The following is a 20,253-nucleotide window of genomic DNA, read 5'->3' as shown; positions in this document are numbered from 1 at the left end:
AAATAGCTCAACAATGAATAGCCTCTTAGACTGTTTCTAAATTTTATATATTATAAATCTCCTTATCTCTGTACATATTTACAAAAACACTTGTCACTACCGATTTTGCCCTAAAACAACATGTATATTGAAATAAGAAAGGGGAAAAAAAAATGTTCTGAAGAAACTATAACACAATACAAAGAAATTATCCTTAAGAAAATAACAGTCCGGTATGGGTTGCAGCTAGTATGTTTCCTACTGGCATGATAGTAAGTTTAGTCTCTTTAAAATGTATTTCAGACCTAGAGAGCTAAGTTTGAGAGATTTCACCCAGCAATCACCAGATCTGAAAATGGCCCAAACCAGCAAAAAGCATTACTATCAACTGTTCAATGACTGGTGTGAAAAAGTCTCTGAAAGTCTCCCACCTTATTTCTCAGGGAATACCTTCTCCTTTACATTAAAAAATAAAATAATTCACATCTTTAAGTTATCCACACAAAATTCAAAGGCAATTGAAAAAGAAGATGTGTGGAAAGGAGGAAATCAAAAGCAGGGAGTTTGCAGAGGATGAGGAACCATGAAAGGCAGGAACATTATTAAGGAGATTTGACCTTTAGATTAAAATTTATTGTTTATTAGTGATGTAAGACCTATATTATAAATATACATTTTAATACATATATATTGCACTGTATTTGTTTTCACAAATGGATAGTATATACAATATGATAATGCATTTGGCCATTAAAATCTAAATTAAAATCTATACAGAGTCTCTGTATTCTCACATGTAAGGATATTAATATAACACAATAATAAATAACAACACTATGCCTTTATACAGCACTTTCATTATTGTCCTCAAAGGATTTAAAAAAAAAAAAAAAAAAAAAAAAAATTATCTAGACCTCTAGCTTCACTTGTTTTTCACATAAAAAAGAAGGCAGAGAGAAGCAGTGTGATCTGTCCCAGTTTCCAGCTAAGAACAGGACCTACATTTTCTTAAAACCAGCTCGATGTCCTATCCCACTGGACCACATTACCTAAATATATCACACTAATACACTTCATCATAGAAGGCACAATTGCAAATACACTTGAATTCATTTGCTATTTACAAACACACACACATTTATATCATGCTTGCTACATTTTCCTTTGAAAACTGTCCTACATTTCTCGTTACTTTCAACTGCATGTGAAAAATAAAAATAATTCCAGACAACTACTGTCATTAGAACAAAAACAAACAACTAAATAAAAATTGATCTATGTGGTTAAGCATTTCTGCTGAATATAGGCAAGAACACAATATGCTCAGAAGAGCAAAATATCTAAATAAAAAAAAAACCTTGTAAAATTTTCTTGCATATGTGAAGTGTTATGAAGAATATATAGAAAGCTTAAAGCCAGTCTTTACTTATTAAATATACAGAAGCATGGCAATATATGTGAGAACATTTAAAAGTATTAATTATTTAACAAAATGAAGTACTAACAATTTCTCTAAGCATATGCTTTCACTACTCGTTTTATTAATTGGTGTAATTTACCACTCAGAACAAATCGCAATATTCAGTACTATTTCTTCCCAAAGGCATAATTCATATTACAAACATGATGATGATACATGTCATGAGACTGCTGCAAGCAATGGTGTTCAAGACCAGCTGAAGAAGGCAACTCTCCATTACTTGGATATTACTTCTGAGCTGAGATGCAGTAACTGACCACTAAACAGAAGATGGTTTCAAGCAAACCACTGCTACAACCTCCTGTCTTGCAGGAGACCAGGAATGTACACTCATCCACCTAACAAATTGCAGCTCAAAAGTCAGTAACTACTTAAAGCACTCTTAATACTAATTGCCTGTGATCAACCAACTGTATCATGAGGAAAGACTAGAAATAATGTTGACATTTGTTTCTACATTTCTATACAGAATTTTTCTTAGTTGGAAAGGTAACCTCCCTATTACTCCAAATGATTATGTGGATATTTCAAATATCTGTTTAATTCTGTTTTATGATGCATTTGTAGCCACTAAAATGTACGTTAATCTACTTTCTAACACAGCAAAATGCACAAAACTCAGTGAAATTGCTGTAAATACGTATTTTTAAAAAGTAAAACCTGAACCTAAACCATGATTTGAGTTTAGATGTAAATTCAAAACCAGCTCAAGACTAGGAAAGATTTATGGCTTTATTATTATTAGTTTACTCTTACATATCTTCCCTACCTGAACCACCCACGGACTGTTGGCGAAGGCCATGATATCTCTTTCTTCCCAGAAAAAGGCTGAATCTGATCTCTTGATCATTTCAAATTTACTAAGTAGCTTCATCGCATAAACCTTCTGTGTCATTTTATGGCGAACCTGTTGGTTGAGAAAGAAAAGAAACAACTTTTTTTAAAATGCCTTGTTAAAAAAACCAAATACCGGCATAGTATATTTCTCCTACGTGCAAACTGCTTTTTGGGATGCAATGCCTCCAGGTCTTCATATATCCAATTTTCTACACAGAAAGGGTTTGAGAACTTCTAAACCTGGAAAGAAAAACCTAACAGCTGCTTGAAAAAAACATAGCAGGAGTGGAACAAGAAGGATGCCAAATGAAGGAAGATATGCCAGAGCCTGGCCAACTGCTGCAGCTGCTGCTACGTCCCCAGAAGAAGAGCTGCAGGGCCACAAGAAGGACGCGCTTCAGGGCTGCAGGAGCTCTTAGGAGGTAGCTGTTCTGTTGAAGACGCACCGATACAAGCATATGTTCTTCCTCACTATGGCTACAAGCATAAAGATGAGAGCTGACTCCAGTAGTCTGCTTACTCAAATTGAAACTGCTAAAAAACCCCGAACCCAAAACACAACAAACAAAAGAAACCCACCCAAAAAACCTGACCCAAAACTCAGAATGCGCAAAGCACCATCTTTCTCTAAAGAACTGGACTGGTCTTAACATTTTCTGAGTGAACGTGACTACTTCAAATCACTCAGAACACTAAAAAACAAAGATGAAATTATTCTGTTTACAGAAGGAAAAGGAAATGCTTGTCTATTCTCCCTTCAAAAGTTCCATCGTGTAAGGTGAAATAAAATAGAACTCTGCTTATGTTTTCTCATTCTGAACGCCATCTATCCATTGCATTCATTCATGTTAGAAATTCTGCAAGCAGTCCACTTCAGCCTCTTCCAATTTTTATTTTTCACCAAAAAAAATTTGCTATTTCTTAAGTAGTTCTTAAACTCACTTTAAGTAGTGTAAAATTAATAACATAAATCTTGTTGGAAAACCAAAATTAAAGTTTTTATGGCAAAATCTGAAAATATTTTTGAAAACTTCATCTGAATACGGACATGAAACAAAATCTTTAAAGTACAGACTGTTAATGAAATGACATTAGATTTATGCTACTTTACAAAACAAGTACTAAAGGACCAGTTTTTTAACATTCCTGAGTGTTCCTTGCAGAAGGCAAGGTGAGAAGTATACAGCTGCAAGATGTCCGAGTCAGCAGAAAAAAAAGAAATTAACTGCATCTTAAAGTTTCTGCATATTTTCTTCACATTAAAATAAAAAAAAAAAATCAATGGACTAATTTGTGAAATCAGAACCAAACTGTTACAATTTTCTGGTGCATTTAATAACCTCACATTTAGTAAAACAAACCATATCCCCCAGCCTCTTAGTTTTACTTTTAATGTCCAAGTTTAATTATGCTACTGCAAAGAATGTTTAATAGGCTCTTTTCCTGAACAGCTGTAAATGTTTCGGGTCCATCATGTCTGCAGCACAAAGCTTCAGAGAGGCACCTATCTGGTCTACAAATACAGGAGCATGAGTCTCCTGCTCCTGAGGAGCTGTAAACATTAATGTTGCTGAAGCCAACCAGAATGATCTCTAGAAATAGGAGAAGCATCAGGTGGCAGGGGGGTGGGGATGGAAATCTTGGAAAGAGTGAGAACATGAACAGAAACAGGATTATTTATGAACTTACTGTTCTTGAAATTGGGGCTTTTTGCTCTCAAGATATAGGTACAACAGTTTTAGGATTAGTATCTTGCATAGTTTAACACTAACCAACAACCTTTTGGTATAGCTAGATCAAAAAACTCCAACCAAACATGAATACAGAAACACATTATCTGTATGCATTAACAACTCTATAACCATGTATATTTTAAGACATTAAGAATAACTAGCTAGTGAAGGTGTCCTAAAAAAGGATTTTGAAAACTATCTCCTCCCATTTGCTAATCCCACATAGGATTATTTACAAAGACTTGGTGGTACACCACAACCGATAGTCCATAAAGTAGAGCTTTTGGAATCCTGCTCAAAACCAGAAGAAACACAAAGACCAGCATCCTCAAAAAGATACTGTTTAATTGAAGATGCATTTTCTGTGAAAGTCCATATAAAGCTCTGCAATGTATTTAGTAGTTTACAGTTCCGAAAATCATTGTGTACTCTTGCCTGGGCGTAGTTAGTACAGCTGCCTTGATTTACAAGAATAATTGTCTCCCACTAGTTCAGAAAACAAATTCTCAGAAAGTCAGCACAGCCTGAAGCAAGCTCATGCATAGGAGAAGCCAAGTAAACAGGGGTAGGGAGACCAGAAATCACAGCCTGTGCACCTCTCTAAGGTAGTGTCAATAGGTTATTAGTTGGCTAATTAATTTCTTGGGAAAACTTCAAGATAGGTTTATTCTCTGCACAAAAATCAAGGAACCAAAGCAACAACTAGCACGCTGGCACACCCAAAGACTAAGTGCATCTTGGCATGCCTTTCAGGTGAACAGACCCACCAGTGATATTACTCCTTGTATCACCACCATGGCCCCTGAAGACAGCCTATTTAGCTGCTAGCCACTGTGCTCTTTACCCAGAGATATATTTGTACATACATATATTGGCTCATATAGCAGATTATTCATGTATTAAATTGTCATGATGTTTCAGTTTCTTCCAACCATTTAAATGAACTGCCAAATTTAAACTGCAGCTCACCAGAGTAACTCTCAAAATAGGCAGGAAAATCCCTTCGTGCCATCAGCGCTGAGTAACATGGCCTCGTTTAACTCATGAAAATGCATTAAGAAATTTATGAAAATGCATTAAGAAATAAGAATTTCCCTCTACTCTGCTTCATCAATCTAAGAGTTTCAAGAAACAAGTACACACAAAATGCATCCATAATTTCTACAGCATTCACATCAGAAGAAAATCTGTAGGCAAAGAAAATAATATATTCATTTGAAGTTATCAGATTGAGTATGTAGTATTGATAATGGTACCACCTCTTTTACGATAAAAGAAAATGAAGATCCTAGAGTGGAGTTGTGAAATGAACTCTAAGGTTTGAAATAATTACAAAAACGCTAAAATACTTAATAGAACAGTAAGAAATTACTACAGATAGGGTACCAAAGTTCATGTCCTGACAAATTTTCAGGTAACAGACCATGACTGCTTTATTTGCATTACTACAGAAGCATGTATCAGCAGTGGCTGGGGAACTAAACCTAATAAACAAAGCACTTAATGGAAAAAACTAAACCAGCACCTGTTTACATAGGCCATGACAACTGCTGGTTTGCAACACTGAGAGATCACATAGTAAAGACTGTCACCCAGACCATCGTTTACTATCCAAATACAAGAAAGACTTAGCCTTGCTTTAGTTTTCTATTCCAGTACATGAACAAGTCAGTCTGCTGTGTCACTGCAACATTATAGTACTTTGTGATTAGACCTGGGAGAAGGAACTGAGGATATGTTTCAATTTCAAATCAAGAGGATTTTTCCTCAAGTGAAAACAAACAAGAGGTACTCAGGAAGTGCTTTCATAAATTACTGTTTCTGAATAAACCACAAGTAACATATTAAGCACCATAACTCAATTTTTCTGTCTGCCCTAGACACCAGTCACTTTTATTCATGGCACTGTGTAAGAGAAGAAGCGATCTGGCAGCTGGCAATTATTTTCTTAGCTTTCCCTGTCACTACAGACCCAGGAAAGCCAGAGGCCAGAGCTCAAGAGTAGAGTTTAGTACTTCTGGAGTTATAAGGAAATTGTTTTTCCACCAAAGTCAGATGGTCAGACCAGAGTCATCTGATCTCTCTTTACTGGACTGAATTTTTTAACTGGGGGGGGAGGGGGGGAGGAAAGGGGGAAAAGCGAGGCTTTTTAAAAAATCTGGCTGTAAGATACAACAGTAGAGAATGTGTTTTCCTTTCTTGCTAGAATCTGGAAAGCTGATCTCTCCACACTACTTCTTTCACAAGAAAATTCTATACTGGAGCAGAAAGCTTGGGCAAAACGAATTTAAATGAAGGAGGGCATAGCTGACAATTTTATGCTGTATATTAACATATTAATTTTTTGGCTTGTTATAGTTAACTATTACACATATTTAACAAATATTTGTGCTACAAATATTTACGCACAGCGGCACACACTGACAACATGACATTCATGCATTTAACCCATGTAGTTAATCATGTTTTATTTATGGTTCTTTCTGCGTTTAGCCCCTACTGAAGCAAATTTCTATTTTGATCACAGAATGTGTTGCAAAATATTTTGATTACTGCACATCCATCATCTGCAACTGTGGTGGTAACATCTGAATGGAGTCGAAATAGATACAGCTTAGCTCAATAGTTTAAACTCATATCATACCTTGTGAGGCAAAAAATCTAGGTATGTATGCCCTCATCACCAGCTAATATTAGTTCAGATCTACGGCTGTATTTATTAACCCACTGTTTGTTAGCTGTAAGACTGCATAGCATTATGATTCCTACTTACATTTTTACATTCCAGAAAAAGAGTGTTCTTTTAACTTGGCATGAAGTACAGAAGAGCTCTCTATGAACACACATAAGTTCCCTTCCAATACCAAGCATTCCTAGCTTTTTTTATTTGGGGGCTTGAAGGGCTTATTTAAACAATTAAAAAAACCCAGAACAACAAAAAAACCACCAAAACCACCATTATATGAACAAGTTGCTATGCATTTTACTATTACATTATAATTATGAGGCAAATGAGAAAAAAAGTTTGTCTTCAGACCCTTCAAACTACCTAACTGCAGTACATACGCTGTGAAAAATCATCCCTGCTTTAGAATTTAAACTGTGCATGACACAGTGAATTAAGGAAAAAAGTTTCCATTCTAAGCCAGAACAAATTAAAAACTTATATTTGAAATGAATTGTTAAAAAGAAAATGAAAATTATTTAGAAAACCCCTTAAATTCTTAGAAATATACATATGAAAACAAAGTATTTTGATTTTTGAAGCATATTAGAAATACAATTATCTTGGATGCTTCCAGCAAATATGTCAGTGTGACATCCAAAAAGCACACATGACTTCTGTTATTGGGATCTTCTCTTTTTCATCTCTCCGTCTGCCCCTCCCCGCCCCCCAACAAATAGACGAGGAAGTCTGCTCCTTATAACTTGATTTTTCACTGGCTTCCCATGCAAGCGCATGAAAAAGGAGCATCTCTATTAGCTACTATAAGTGTGTGTATATATATCTAATGATAAAAATGCCTAACAGAAGACTTTAAAACAAACCATTTGACATGACTGTCAGTGAAAAGACAAAGAGTAGACAAAGTTCCCTGCAGCAGCTCCTTCTCAAATAAGAAAGGTTCTGCTCAAGGTTTTAGCTTTGTTTTTAATCTCTTGCCAGCAAGGATATAAAAGCATATAAAGATATGTATTAATTCTTTAAAGTCTTGTTTGAAAATGGGGATCTTTGACAATACTCCTCTCCATACTTCATAAATTCTTCTGGATAATAACAAAGTGCAAGTGACCCAGAAAGAAACAGGCAAGAGGGAGCTACATTCTCATCTTGCCACACTTGGGTGAAGTTGCCTTAAAAAACAACATAAATGAATAAAAATTGCTGATTAAATGTTAACTGCCACATGAATTACATCTAAATTTGCAAATTACCCATGAGTCACACAAAAAGTGTTAGGCTAGTCAGGGTGGTTTTTTCCCCCAATACTAATATGGAAAAAACAAGTCATTTTATAAATAGATAATAAATTTATTGCCGTTATATGCTGTGAACTTCCTATAAGCACTTCTGCGCTAAGATCTTGCCACATTCCTCAACAAACTCCAAAACATCTTTGTATTTTCCAGAATTGCTTTACATTACAAGACAGTATGACTTTCCCAGCTTCCTAGTGCAAAATTAGTACAGAACAGTAAAATGTCAGTTCCATGTCAAAAGACACAAGCCAAAGGGTAATTTTTGTTACCTTGTGGTAACAAGATAACAAGCTTCAATTCCTGCAAATTAGTTTCTCCCCCTTCCTTTGACTTGCTTCATATCTCTCTTCCTCTAAAAATGCTTACACAGAAAATTATCATGGATCAGCTGGTGCACGGTTATGTTAGCTCACGATAACTTGTCCGTGGTGTTTGTTTTCTCAGATTCTATCTAGCGCTTACATCCATAGCTTATTTCAAAACTGACATATCAATCCATCTTACACCTAATGCTCACATTTTTGTGCTATTTATCACACAAGATGACTTGGAAGTCCAGGAAAAATCAAAATTAAATGAAAACCAGAATATGCGTGATATACTAAGCTACTTTTTGTATTTTGATTGTTTTTTTTTAAATAGAATTTCTCTGCAACATAAATTTTAAAAGTAATCCCATTACTACATTAGATGTTATATCGGATACAATGTTGAATGGACAATGCTAAGAAAAGAGACTTAAAAAAAAGTATCTTGCGTTAGTCCTATCAGTTAAATACAATGAAAACATAATTATAAGAGCAAAACAAATTTTTTTTTTGTTGCACTATTAGCTTGCTCTTTCATAGGAAGGTTTCAGATATTATTATACAGTAATGCTTGCAGCTAAAAAAATTTAAATTGCCATGAACTGCCTTTTCCATTTTGATCAAAGGATAGCAAACTGTTTCCCAAGTCCTTCCCTTCCAATCCATCATGTTTTAAACTCTGATGTACTGTTTACTATGCACAGAAATGACCTCACGATACAATGAAAATAACACTTATTCTTTATAAGAATGCATTTTTAGATATAAAGCATGCAAGACTGGGAAAGGTTTTGGCTGGAGCCATAAATCTGTCTAATCATTAAATCATTACATTCTTACCAGCTGCACTTCTCCAAAAGCCCCTCTTCCAATCACCTTAACAACATCATAGTCTTCAGCTTTCATCTGTAGAGCTCGTATTTTTTCCACAATCTTCTCATCTAAAACAAATCAAAGAAAAGTTGTGATAATGCATGTATTAACAGAATACAAGAATTTTCTCTAATATTTTTCATTTAGAGTCAATATAAGCTATTTTTCTTTACGTGTTCAGAGCCTTCTTGGTAATTCTTGAAATCTGCAGTCACTATTAATATCTCCTTTCATTATTGTTTGGACATTATTAACCTTCTACCTTTAGCCATAATAATTGAAATGTCTTTTGGATTTTGCCGACTGCCGTTTCACACCCCTAATAATCATTCACAAGCTTACAGGAAGACTGGTAATGAAAAGAACCAGAGATGCGTATCTTGAATTTTCAGACAATTATTCATTGCCACCTGCTGTGCTGCCAGGATCCACTGACACTCCACTGATAACGCAGGAGTGTGAAGTACCTGTTACACACAAAAGCAATGCAGATGCAACTCGCTCCTACACATCTGGAGGGTTCAACAGCAGTCAAATGTCAAGGAATATAACTCAGTAACCTTTGTGTACAACTTCAGATTATGCAAGGATATGACTTCAGATCCACTCATTCATTCCATACGAAATACTAATTCAAGTTTACCTATGTCTATGTAACTGTTGGCCATCTCAAAGTGCTTTTTAGTGTTCACTGCACATGTAGTTCTACACTTTTTAAAATTAGGTCTACAATGCTCTGTTCAAGTATCCTCTGGTGCAACACTCTGCAGATAAGCTTTGTCTCTCAGTATTTTTCTTGTTGGCAATTGTGGGGATCTGTAAGGGAAACCAGTGAAACTCTGACAAATTCTAAAAACATGCAAGGTTCTAGACTCTTTAATTTTGTAAATGTAGCATGCTAGTGAATGCATTCCTGGCTAAATGCATTTTAAAAATCTATTCTTATTACAAGGACAAAAGATAATGGGAGCAATGAATGGAATTCATAATACTGGAGGTAATCTTCCTTAAGCATGACGAGATTTGACACCGCCCCCACACATGCTTAGAGGAAGAACAAAACAAAGCTAAACAGGTTGGTGGCAGCAAGACCTCTACCAGGGAAGAGCATGTGTTGTATCAAAAGCTGTGGATGCTTATATTCAGAGAGCAGTAGAGGTATATATTGCGAGATTCCTGTTCAGGGTCAAAAACTGTGCAATTTGATCCCAAGAAAGGCATTAAAGGGGATCTCAGATCTGAATACAGGAAAAAAAAAAAGGAACAGAGATACAGTTAATTCAGTATGACATTAAAGATTACATTGTCAATGGGGAGTTAATGATAACAAACATCTAATTAATAGTTCAACCATTCCTGCATATTCATGAAGAGCAACCTGGCAGGCTACAAGCAATCCAGGAGATGCCTGACCATCAAGAACATTTCTTTTGACCCAAGTGAGCAACAAGCCCAATCAGGGAGGCAGTCTAATCTATTACTCACAAACACAAAAGAACTGGCCAGGAATGACAAAGTCTGTGGCAGCCTTGGCTGAAGCAACCGTGAGATGCTGGAATTTAAGACCCTGAGAGAACTGAGGAAGGAAAATAACAGACCTTGGACTTCAGGAGAACAGACTATGGCTTGTTCAGAGAACTCACAGGCAGGATCCTGTGGGAAGCTGCTGTGGAGGGTAGAAGAGTGGGTTGGTCTTCAAAGATTACATGTTCATAGCACAAGAACAGTCTGTTCTAGTTAGCTAGAAATCGAGCAGGCATGGCGGAGAGCCAATTTGGCTGAATAGGCAACCTCTGCCTCAACTCAAGCACAAAAAGTGAAGGTTTGGAACATGGAAGCAGGCATGGGCTACCCAGCAGGAATCTCCCAAGGATGCAAGGATGGAACTGGGAAAGCCAAGCTCAGCTGGAATTGAAACTAGCCAGGGTTATGAAGGGAAACAAGAGCCTTTATGAATACACTGGCAATAAAAGAAAGAATCAGGCAAATTTGGGCCTGCTGCTCTCAGGGGGTAGGGGATCTAGTGCCAAAGGATGTGGAGAAGATCAAGGTACTCGATGACTTTTTTGCCTCAGACTTCACTGGAAGCTCTGCTCACAGGCCTCCCAGCTCCCTGAAGCTAACAGCAGAGTGTGGGGCAGTGAAGTATTGCAGTAGAGGAAGTCAGAGCTAAGGACCAATAAAGCAAACTTGACATACACCGGGCCATGAGATGACACAAGATGCATGCGAGTGTGCTGAAGGAGCAAGTCAACACTGTTACCAGGCTGTTCTCCATCACCTTTGAAAGGTCATGGCATCTTGGGGAGGCTCCTGATGACTGGTAAACAGCAAATATCATGTCTGTGTTTTAGAAGGGCAACAAAGAGGATCCAGAAAGCTACAGGCTGGAACAGCAGCCTAACCTCACTGCCCACAGTGATCATGGAGCAAATCCTGGAATCCACCTCCAAGCACTTGATGGACAAGAAAGGATGGGAACAGCCAGAATGGATCTAAAAAAGACAAACTGCATTTGATTAACCTGATTGCCTTCCATGACGAGATGTCTGTCTTGGTGGACAAGGGGAGAGCCTTTTCCTTGACTGTAGCATGACTTTCAACACTGCATCTCAAAGTATCTTTGCAGCCAAACCAGGCTGACAGGGATTGTGCAGAGAAATTACAAGGTGGTGGAAAACTTGCTGGTGTCATGGTCAGTGGTTCAAAGTTCACAGCTGATACACTGGAGGGCAGGACTGCTCTCGGGAGGGACCCAGACAGGATGGGTAAATGAGCTAACAGGAACCTCACAAAGTTCAACACAGGCAAATGCAGAGTCCTGTAGCTGGGATGGAATGACACCACACGATAGTACAGGATGGCACTCACCAGCTGGAAGGCACCTTGAGAAAGACGACCTGAGAGCCCTGGTGGACAACAAGATGAACAAAGTGGAACAAGCAGCAAGCCTTTGCACTGACTGCATACAAAGCTGTGTTGGTAAACGCATAGCCAGTAGGTTGAGGGAAGCGATTTTTTCCCCTCTGTTTGTCACTTGTGAGACCATGTCTGGAATGTTATGTCTAGCTTTGGGCTCCTCAGTGCAAGAAAAATATCAAAACAATCCCTACCTTAATGGAAGGCCACCAAGATGCTTAGAGGGTGGGACCATATGATGCTCATAGAGAAGCTGAGAGAACTGGAATTGTTCAGCTTAGGGAAGTCTAAATGGTCAGCCTCAACAGAAGTTGAAAGGTGGTTTTAATTCTAAGAGGTGCAAAGCGAAAGGACAAGAGGCAACAGACAAGTTGCAACACCAGAAATCCTACTTAGTAGGAAAAGAACCCCCAGAATTTGGGAATGGAGCAGACTGTCTGGTGGAGCTGCAAAACCTCCGTCCTTGGAAATTTTCAAAATGCAGCTGCACAAGGACGGGAACAATCAGATCTAACATCAAAACTGGTTCGGCTTTGAGCAAAGAGTTGGACCAGTTGCCCTCCAGAGGTCCTTCCTAACCTGTGGAACACAAAAATGCAACTAAAAATTTCTTCTTCTGAGGGAAAGATTAGTTGTGAAGGGGAAGGGAGAGATATAAAGAAAAAGAAAGTTAATAATGAGGGAAAAGAGTCTGCTACTGAAGTTGTAAGGGCAGAGGCAATTAAAACCTCGAAAGCAGACAAATGTGCTATGTTCAGTGTACCAGTAAGAATGTGAAGTAATCCAGAGTGTGAACAGGAAAAGTAGTTGAGAGAATTCTGAGCCTGTTTTCTAAAGTGAATCATGAAAGCTTAGACAGGAAGCATAGCACAGCAACAGTGCTTCACCCACACCAAGTTTATTATTTCATTCATGATGTGAACTAATTTTGCAATTTGAGAAGGGAAGACTGTGCTTGGAAGCTTACTTAATTGCAGAAGCACTGGCACAAGACAAGGAGGACAAATGCAAATTCACAGGAAGCAGCAGTTGAGAAGGAATATCAGCAAATTTCAAGTCAGAGAGAATGTGCAATTACATGTTTGAACTCAATGTTACACCTCATGAGGGACGGGAATCACATGAATTTATTTTCAAATGTTTCTGAGATGTTTCAAATGTCTTCAGATGTGTGAGATGATATGGCAGGGATTTAAACATGTTGAAAGAGTAGGGTGTAGTTTTACATGGCTCCATTATTGGTCATAAACTCACAGGAATACTTCTGTGTTCAAAATATAACACAGAAATTATAAACAATGTTAATGCAGCTCCAGTGAAACTCTTTAAGCATTACATTACACACTGCAGTTAAGCAATGAAAAACCCAATATATGAAGTAAGCAAATGAGATGCCAGCTGAGGAGCTACCAGTTCTATCATCCCTGTGAAATGCTGAGGATGGAGAAATCCTACTTACTCTACTGAAAGATGAACAGAATAGACTGTTTCAGTTGGAAGGGACCTACAATGATCATCTAGTCCAACTGCCTGATGACTTCAGGGCTGACCAAATGTTAAAGCATGTTATTAAGGGCATTGCCCAAATGCCTCTTTAACACTGACAAGGCTTGGGGCATCGACCACCTCTCTAGGAAGCCTGTTCCAGTGTTTGACCACCCTCTCGGTAAAGAAATGCTTCCTGATGTCCAGTCTAAGCCTCCCCTGGTGCAGCTTTGAACCATTCCCACATGTCCTATCACTGGATACCAGGGAGAACAGCTCAGCACCTCCCTCTCCATGTCCCATCCTCAGGAAGCTGGAGAGAGCAATGAGGTCACTCCTCCTAACTCCTTTAACTAAGATTTAATAATCTTCATTAGAAGTAATCATCACCATCTAGGGATGCAGATATTGTGATGGTATCAGTTATACAGATGGATTGTCTATTTTGTCACAAAATTTAACAGATATGGAACAGATAATCAAAGCATGGAACTAACCTGAAACAAAAAATGTGCTGCAAGAAGGCAAGCTCAGAGAAACCCGGAAGCAATGTCATAATTGCAACATGCTGGATCATATCATCTAGTTCATGTATCACATAACATGATCTAATTCAAGGTGCAGGAGGCCTTTCCAACACTACCCTTTTAGTAGAGGACTGAATCTTCAGAAGGTTTCACGCAGATGAGTTTGTACATTTGTGGTATCTGTGCATACAGGTACTACAGATTGCATCTTGCAGCCTCATGAATTTGCAACAGTATGAAGCCCAGCAGAAGAAAAATGTTAGGTTTAAAGAAGACATTAGATGGACTCCCCAGCCCCAGAATATAATGGAATCTTATAGAAATATTGTGACATTTGAGTAAAAGTCCTAAAATGTGAGAATGTCATCACCCGTGACTCAGGTTTCTTCTTTAACACAGGAAGGACCAGGAATGCTGGATAGCAAGAGTTTAAAGACAGCTTTTGATTTACTACTTGAAAATAGCACTATAACCTTTAAACCAATGAAGCTTCACTTTCTGAAAGGGCAGAGTCTTTGGATCAGTCACTGACAGCTGGCAGCAAGAATGTGGCTGAAGGTTACAAGTGCTTGTGAAAATGGAATAAATACCTGACTAGAAGAGTAAAGGGGTGTGGGGAGGAGGAGAAACCCAAGCTTTTCTGCTCTTTAAGGAAAAAAAAAAAAGTTCATATCCAGGTTATTTTCTTAAAAGTTAAGAACGTGTATCAGGCAGTTCTGGGGTGTGTACATATGTGGAATAAAAATGCAAGGGAGTGCAATTTTATCCCCACAGACCAGACACAGTCAGTCAATGAGTGTTGCTATGGAGTACATTAAGTCAAAAGTTGCTGCCCTAGGCAAAAGTCTAGCCAGAACTTAAACTGAAGTACAGCCAGGAAGTGCTGCAGTCCCACACCCGCCCAAAACCAAACAAAAAGCACAACAGAAAGACTGAAGTAATTAGGGGTGCATACATATTATCTGGTCCATGGTGTGTGAGGAACAAGAAGCTGCTGGAGACCTTGCAGAAACTATAAGGCATAACTTCAGGCAAGCTAGCATCTCCCCCTCCAGAGAAAAGAAAGGGGGACACAAGAACTATTTCATATTGCATAGACAAAAAGAGTGGAAAATAGGAAAACAGAAAGCAGCAGTCCTCTGCAGAAGACACATCCCTGACTTAATGAAAGTAAGCCTGATGGCAGAACTGAATTGCTTTGTATCTACCAAGTACTCAAATAGAAAAGTGGTTAGTAACACTGACACATAACTTGTTTATACATCTAAGACATTCTGTCTTAAACACTGTGGCTCTAATTCATACTCTGCTTGGGAAAAGTTGCTTGTATGATACCTTTTCCACCCCTACTCTTACCAGAACAATATCATTAAGAATGGAACTGGAGCCCAACCTGCAGAGGCGACTGCAAAGACCTGACAAGGAGTGGCCTTAAAGAAGCCAAGAGATAACCAGCGGGGCAATTAGGCCCTTAATTTAATGTAAGTTCTACAGTGCACTAAATTTCTAAGATTCTTCTTGGCATCTCACGTTTCATCTCTGTCAATGACAGGAAGTATGGAGCACAGAGAATTACAGTCACGATAGGCGTTAACGCCATACCAGGTAATGCATTTCTGTTGCTAACTGCATGACTGGCACATGATTTAGCAACTTCAAGCAATGTAACAAAATGTGAGGAAAGGAAGCAGAACTGTTACTTTTGCAAGAAGTTAATCTTAACAGATAAATCTTCCAAATAAGCAGTGTCTGCTTGGACAGAAAAAATGGCAAAAGCAACTTTCCAGGCAGTTTATTCAGGCGGTTAGCAAAGCTGCTGCACGAGTGATCCACCTGTACTAAAAGCTGTTCCTTCTACTGTAAATATGTCCATTGCCATTACTCTCTAGAAGTTTGCCAACCTCCAAAACATCAGCAAATAATTTTAACAATAGAGGTTTCCAATTTTTGAGTGATGCTGGATAATGCGTAGGAGGAAGTCACTGATCCATTTAGGGAGTCAAGGCTTCTGGATTGTACCAGGCCCATTGATGGCACCACTCCCTGTGCTGCTGTTTGGACCTCCTCAGAATCCATTCTTCATGCTCTTCTATTCCCGATGATAAGATTATAAATGATTAAATATTTTTAACTGTTGCTTAAACCTGTTGCTTAATTAACTTTCTTCTCCCAGAAGTTAAAGCAGCTAGCAGGCTTTTTAGTACCTGCATGGGAGACCACCAAAAAAGGCACAAGCCGCTAAGACAAACACTTGGCAAATCTCAGATGGCAGAAGATGATTCTTGGAAGAATTTACTCAGCCTGTTGTCATAGCCTAGATGACAGAAGAGGAAAAGAAAAGACCAGGAAAGATTTGCTACACCAAGCCCATGCTGGAAAGCTCAAGCTTCTTTTCTAAAATAAGCAAGCTAGTTTTTGCTCTCAGAGGACTATGAGATTCCTCTCATTGTTTTGGGAATTAAATATTACATTATGCTTTCCTGTCCCATGAATACTCCAAGAAAGCAGCGATTTAACCAGAATCCTAACAGTTGATTAAAGCAATACAGAAGACTGAAAAGGAACGGTTGTATTATATGAGGTACTTATGTGCCTCTTACAATAAACACATGTTCTACTTTGGTTCAGTGCCTTAGAGCAAGAGGTAAGAAATCAGAATAGTAAGGGAAAGCAGGCAATGATAAAGTTTCTTGCATATTAAACATGTGAAGAGGCTGTTTCTGTAAAGTAGTTACAGAAGTAGGATATACCAAACTCCTGTAGTATGGGCAGTTAATAAATTGAAGCTTTGTGAAATGAGTTAAAACATTTGAGTTTCAGCTTGAAACTATAAGTTGAGCTGAATATCAATTAATGTCTCAGCTGAGATGCAAACCATTTCATTTTTAAATTAAAATAAGCTATTAATAAAACATTAACCTGATTAGCAATGACTTGCAGTAAGTCTGACGTAGGGTGTATTCAAACCGCTGGGAATATGGTAGAAGAAAAACTTTCCTTCTCAAAGTGTTATTGTGGAAGAATTAAGTGATTAAATTGACTGAAAGTGTGATGATTATTGCGGTGTTCTTCACAATTTTTGAAGATTTGTGTAATATGGATTAAAACAATTGTAAGCAACGACTCCCCCCCAGCTGCTTCACTTTGCACTACAGAGTGCTAACTCACAAGATGGCCCTGCCACCTCTTTGCGGCTGCTGCTGGATGCCTTGAGAAGGGATGCAGGCTCCAGGCCCCCAGCACAGACCGCTCATCAGAGTCTGTCAGAACCTTTTGACAGTAATTCTCATCTAGGCATTTGCTACAGCTCTTCAGACGCTGAGAAAAATCAGAAGAGACAAGAACTCACTGTTCCCTAACCTAAGCAAGCAACAACTTACTGTTCTATAAATTAGTAATACAATTCCCAACTCTTCTTCCAAGTCCAAGGTAGCGAGAGGCTTCAGCTTCAGCAAACATGTGTACACTCTTCCTTTCCACTGACACTTGCTACCCTCAGAACAGTTTCCAAAAAGACAGGAGCTATGGGTTCAGCAACTTTAAATCACATAAAATGGAAAGGCCAGTAACAACCCAGTTGTCCCATTTTTTCCTGCACCCAAGCAGCTCCCTTTGTGTTGGCACAAATATCAGTGAAGCAAAATGAAAATCAGAAACTGGTCTTTGCTCTTCTTTTGCCTCACTAGTTTTAACAAAAAGAAACAAACCAACCAACCACCCCACTCTTTGCATTAATTCTGCTCAGTTCCCCAATCTGGTTCATAACAAACCACACAAACACCTGTGCCAGAAAGAACTTTGAAATAAATCGCTGTGGCAGGACTGATTCTTTCAGTTGCAATGCCAAAATATTACCATCTTCAAATGTTTACAAAATTCTCATTTCAGAAATATTTTTTTTAAGAAAAGTGTAAATCACAGAATTTTTTTTCAGTATTATTTTTCATTCTCTCCCAGGCAGTACGGAAACAGGAGAGAAGTTACATGGGTGACTCTTAAGAGATGCACAGCCTCACAATGTGTGAGCCAAAAGAGTCAGCTCTTACATGCTTTTTTTAAAGTTCAACAGGTAAGGATGAAGTGCACCCCTGAAAACTCTTAATTAACTATTTCAACTGTATATTTTTGGGTTTCTGCCTGCAGGCCACATCAGATGCTTAATAATATTTACTACCTAGAATAGGAGAAGGCAGACAGAGAACAAGAATGTTCAAAGGCTGCAGAAAAAAACCAAAACAAAAAACCTGTTCCCAATGTTAAATTGTTTTCCCATAGTCTTCTGATTAGAAAAAGGTTTCTAATTTTGTCCTACTGCAAAAACAGTACTGCAATGTAAAGGTGAATCTGAACAGCTCATAAAAGTTACTGATACTGTCATTTACGTCATTTTCGTATTTGCTGTAGATAGGGCTTTTCCCTCACATCACACGTACAATGCACAGTTCAGGTAACAAAATTACTTAAAATGCTGCTCCTGACCCTTTCTTTCATAAGTATCTGCTTGAATTCCTTTGAACTCAAACTAAGAAAAATCCCAAGGTAGCCTCTCCTTCGTAATCTGCTGTTTCTTATTTATTCTGCTTTCAGTGACTTCTCCAAATGAGACTTCACTGGCAACTATAAAGCTGTATGTCCAGCTATAGGGCTCTGCTAAACCTCATGGAGAAGCACTGAATTCCAAACATAAGAACTCACCACAAATGACTACACCAGCCACCATTTAACTGAGGAGCATGAGTGGATATTCAAAGGAGTCCCAGAGCAATGGAGGGCAGACACACATAGCTCTTACCAGTAAAGAATCAAGAACAGTTGCTGATAAAACTGCACCTGCAGTAACCTCAACATATGCAATAGAAAAGGTTTAAAAATATATACATATATCTCAAAATAAGCTCACTACAGAGCATAGTTGTTCTAAGAAGGCTTACTCACTGCAACTCACATTTTAAAGAAAATAATCTACTATTTTTACAAGAAAAAAACAACTTGTTTATATACATGGATAGAAAACACTTTAAAAAGACAAAATACAGCTACTCTGATGTAACTGTCTTCCATTTTCATACACTCAAACTCCAAGATCCTGTCTACAATTAATTTGGGGAGAATCACAAACATTTATACAAAGGTTCAAAAATGCACCAACAGATTTTAAGGTACAATAATTTAGTTTTAAAAATCAACAGAAGGCTTCTCTATAAATTAAATAAGACTGTATATACAATGTTGACATTTTGAGTAATTAATTTCTAAAGAATAATAACTGGGATATGCTTTGCAAATTATGTCGCTGCACATACTTAAGATAAAAAAACAAACATAAAAGGATTCTTCCAACTGTTGGAAAAATTACAACCTACAGCTGGTATTTTCCAACATACTTTCATCAATACAATGACTCCCCAAAGCGATACTTCTCTGTAATAAATGGTCTTCCAAAGACTGCTGAATATAGAAGCTCAGAGTTATAAAAATTAGTAAAATGAAAATCAGCAACGCATTTCTGACCACTCAGCTTCCTATGACTGAGATCACAGCATCATTGTTTAAGGGCCACTTGCAACTTACATCTATTTAAGAAATTATCAATGTTCTTGTTCTTCCTCAGCGCTGGATAATCCAGATCAAGGACCAAAGAATTCAAGCCATCCTGGAAGAAGAAGAAAAAAAAAAAAAAAAAAAAAAAAAGTTAACTGAGTTCTAAATCTTAATTAACAACTTTCTTAAAACTACTACACTGAGACTGATTATGTAATATTCCAAGCATTCATTACATTCCTAGTAGGCAAATCAAACAAGCTCCCAAGTATGTTTATAAACCAGCACAGGAGCTAACACACACTGACTGGCTCCAAGTTGGTCTATAAACATTACAGAACTGGAGTAGTAGTTTTAATCTTAACCAGTAAGTAATCCTACTCATTAAACACTGATTTAAGATACTCGGTTCAGTCAATCTGTTTTTGTTATTTGTTACACTTCTCCTGCCTGTTCAAAAACTTTATGCTTGTATTATCCATCTTATTGCTTTGATCACAGTCTCTCTACCTTCTCGTTTTGGATGTTCAAAAACCAACTGCACACTTTTCTTCTTGGAAGCAAGACATGACCTAAACTTAAGATGACAA

The 20,253-nt window shown here is 37.8% G+C and overlaps 1 protein-coding gene across 2 annotated transcripts in view; it reads right to left on the bottom strand.

Annotated features, from left to right (window-relative positions):
• The window catches only part of ROCK2 (Rho-associated, coiled-coil containing protein kinase 2), a 58,343-nt gene extending 38,567 nt beyond the window's left edge, over positions 1-19,776 (bottom strand). For both annotated transcript variants that reach the window (XM_010566670.1, XM_010566671.1), the window contains exons 1-3: positions 19,694-19,776; positions 9,159-9,259; positions 2,229-2,366 (exon numbers count right to left, since the gene is read on the bottom strand). In XM_010566670.1, coding sequence (XP_010564972.1) covers positions 2,229-2,366; positions 9,159-9,224 — 204 coding nt within the window. In that variant the 5' untranslated portion in view covers positions 9,225-9,259; positions 19,694-19,776. The remainder of the gene's footprint in view (positions 1-2,228; positions 2,367-9,158; positions 9,260-19,693) is intronic.
• Positions 19,777-20,253: the final 477 nt, after the last annotated feature.

The sequence above is a fragment of the Haliaeetus leucocephalus genome, unplaced genomic scaffold (assembly GCF_000737465.1).
Source record: "Haliaeetus leucocephalus isolate CR32 unplaced genomic scaffold, Haliaeetus_leucocephalus-4.0 Scaffold217, whole genome shotgun sequence".
Taxonomy (NCBI): domain Eukaryota; kingdom Metazoa; phylum Chordata; class Aves; order Accipitriformes; family Accipitridae; genus Haliaeetus; species Haliaeetus leucocephalus.
This window is presented reverse-complemented; position numbering and strand designations above follow the sequence as displayed.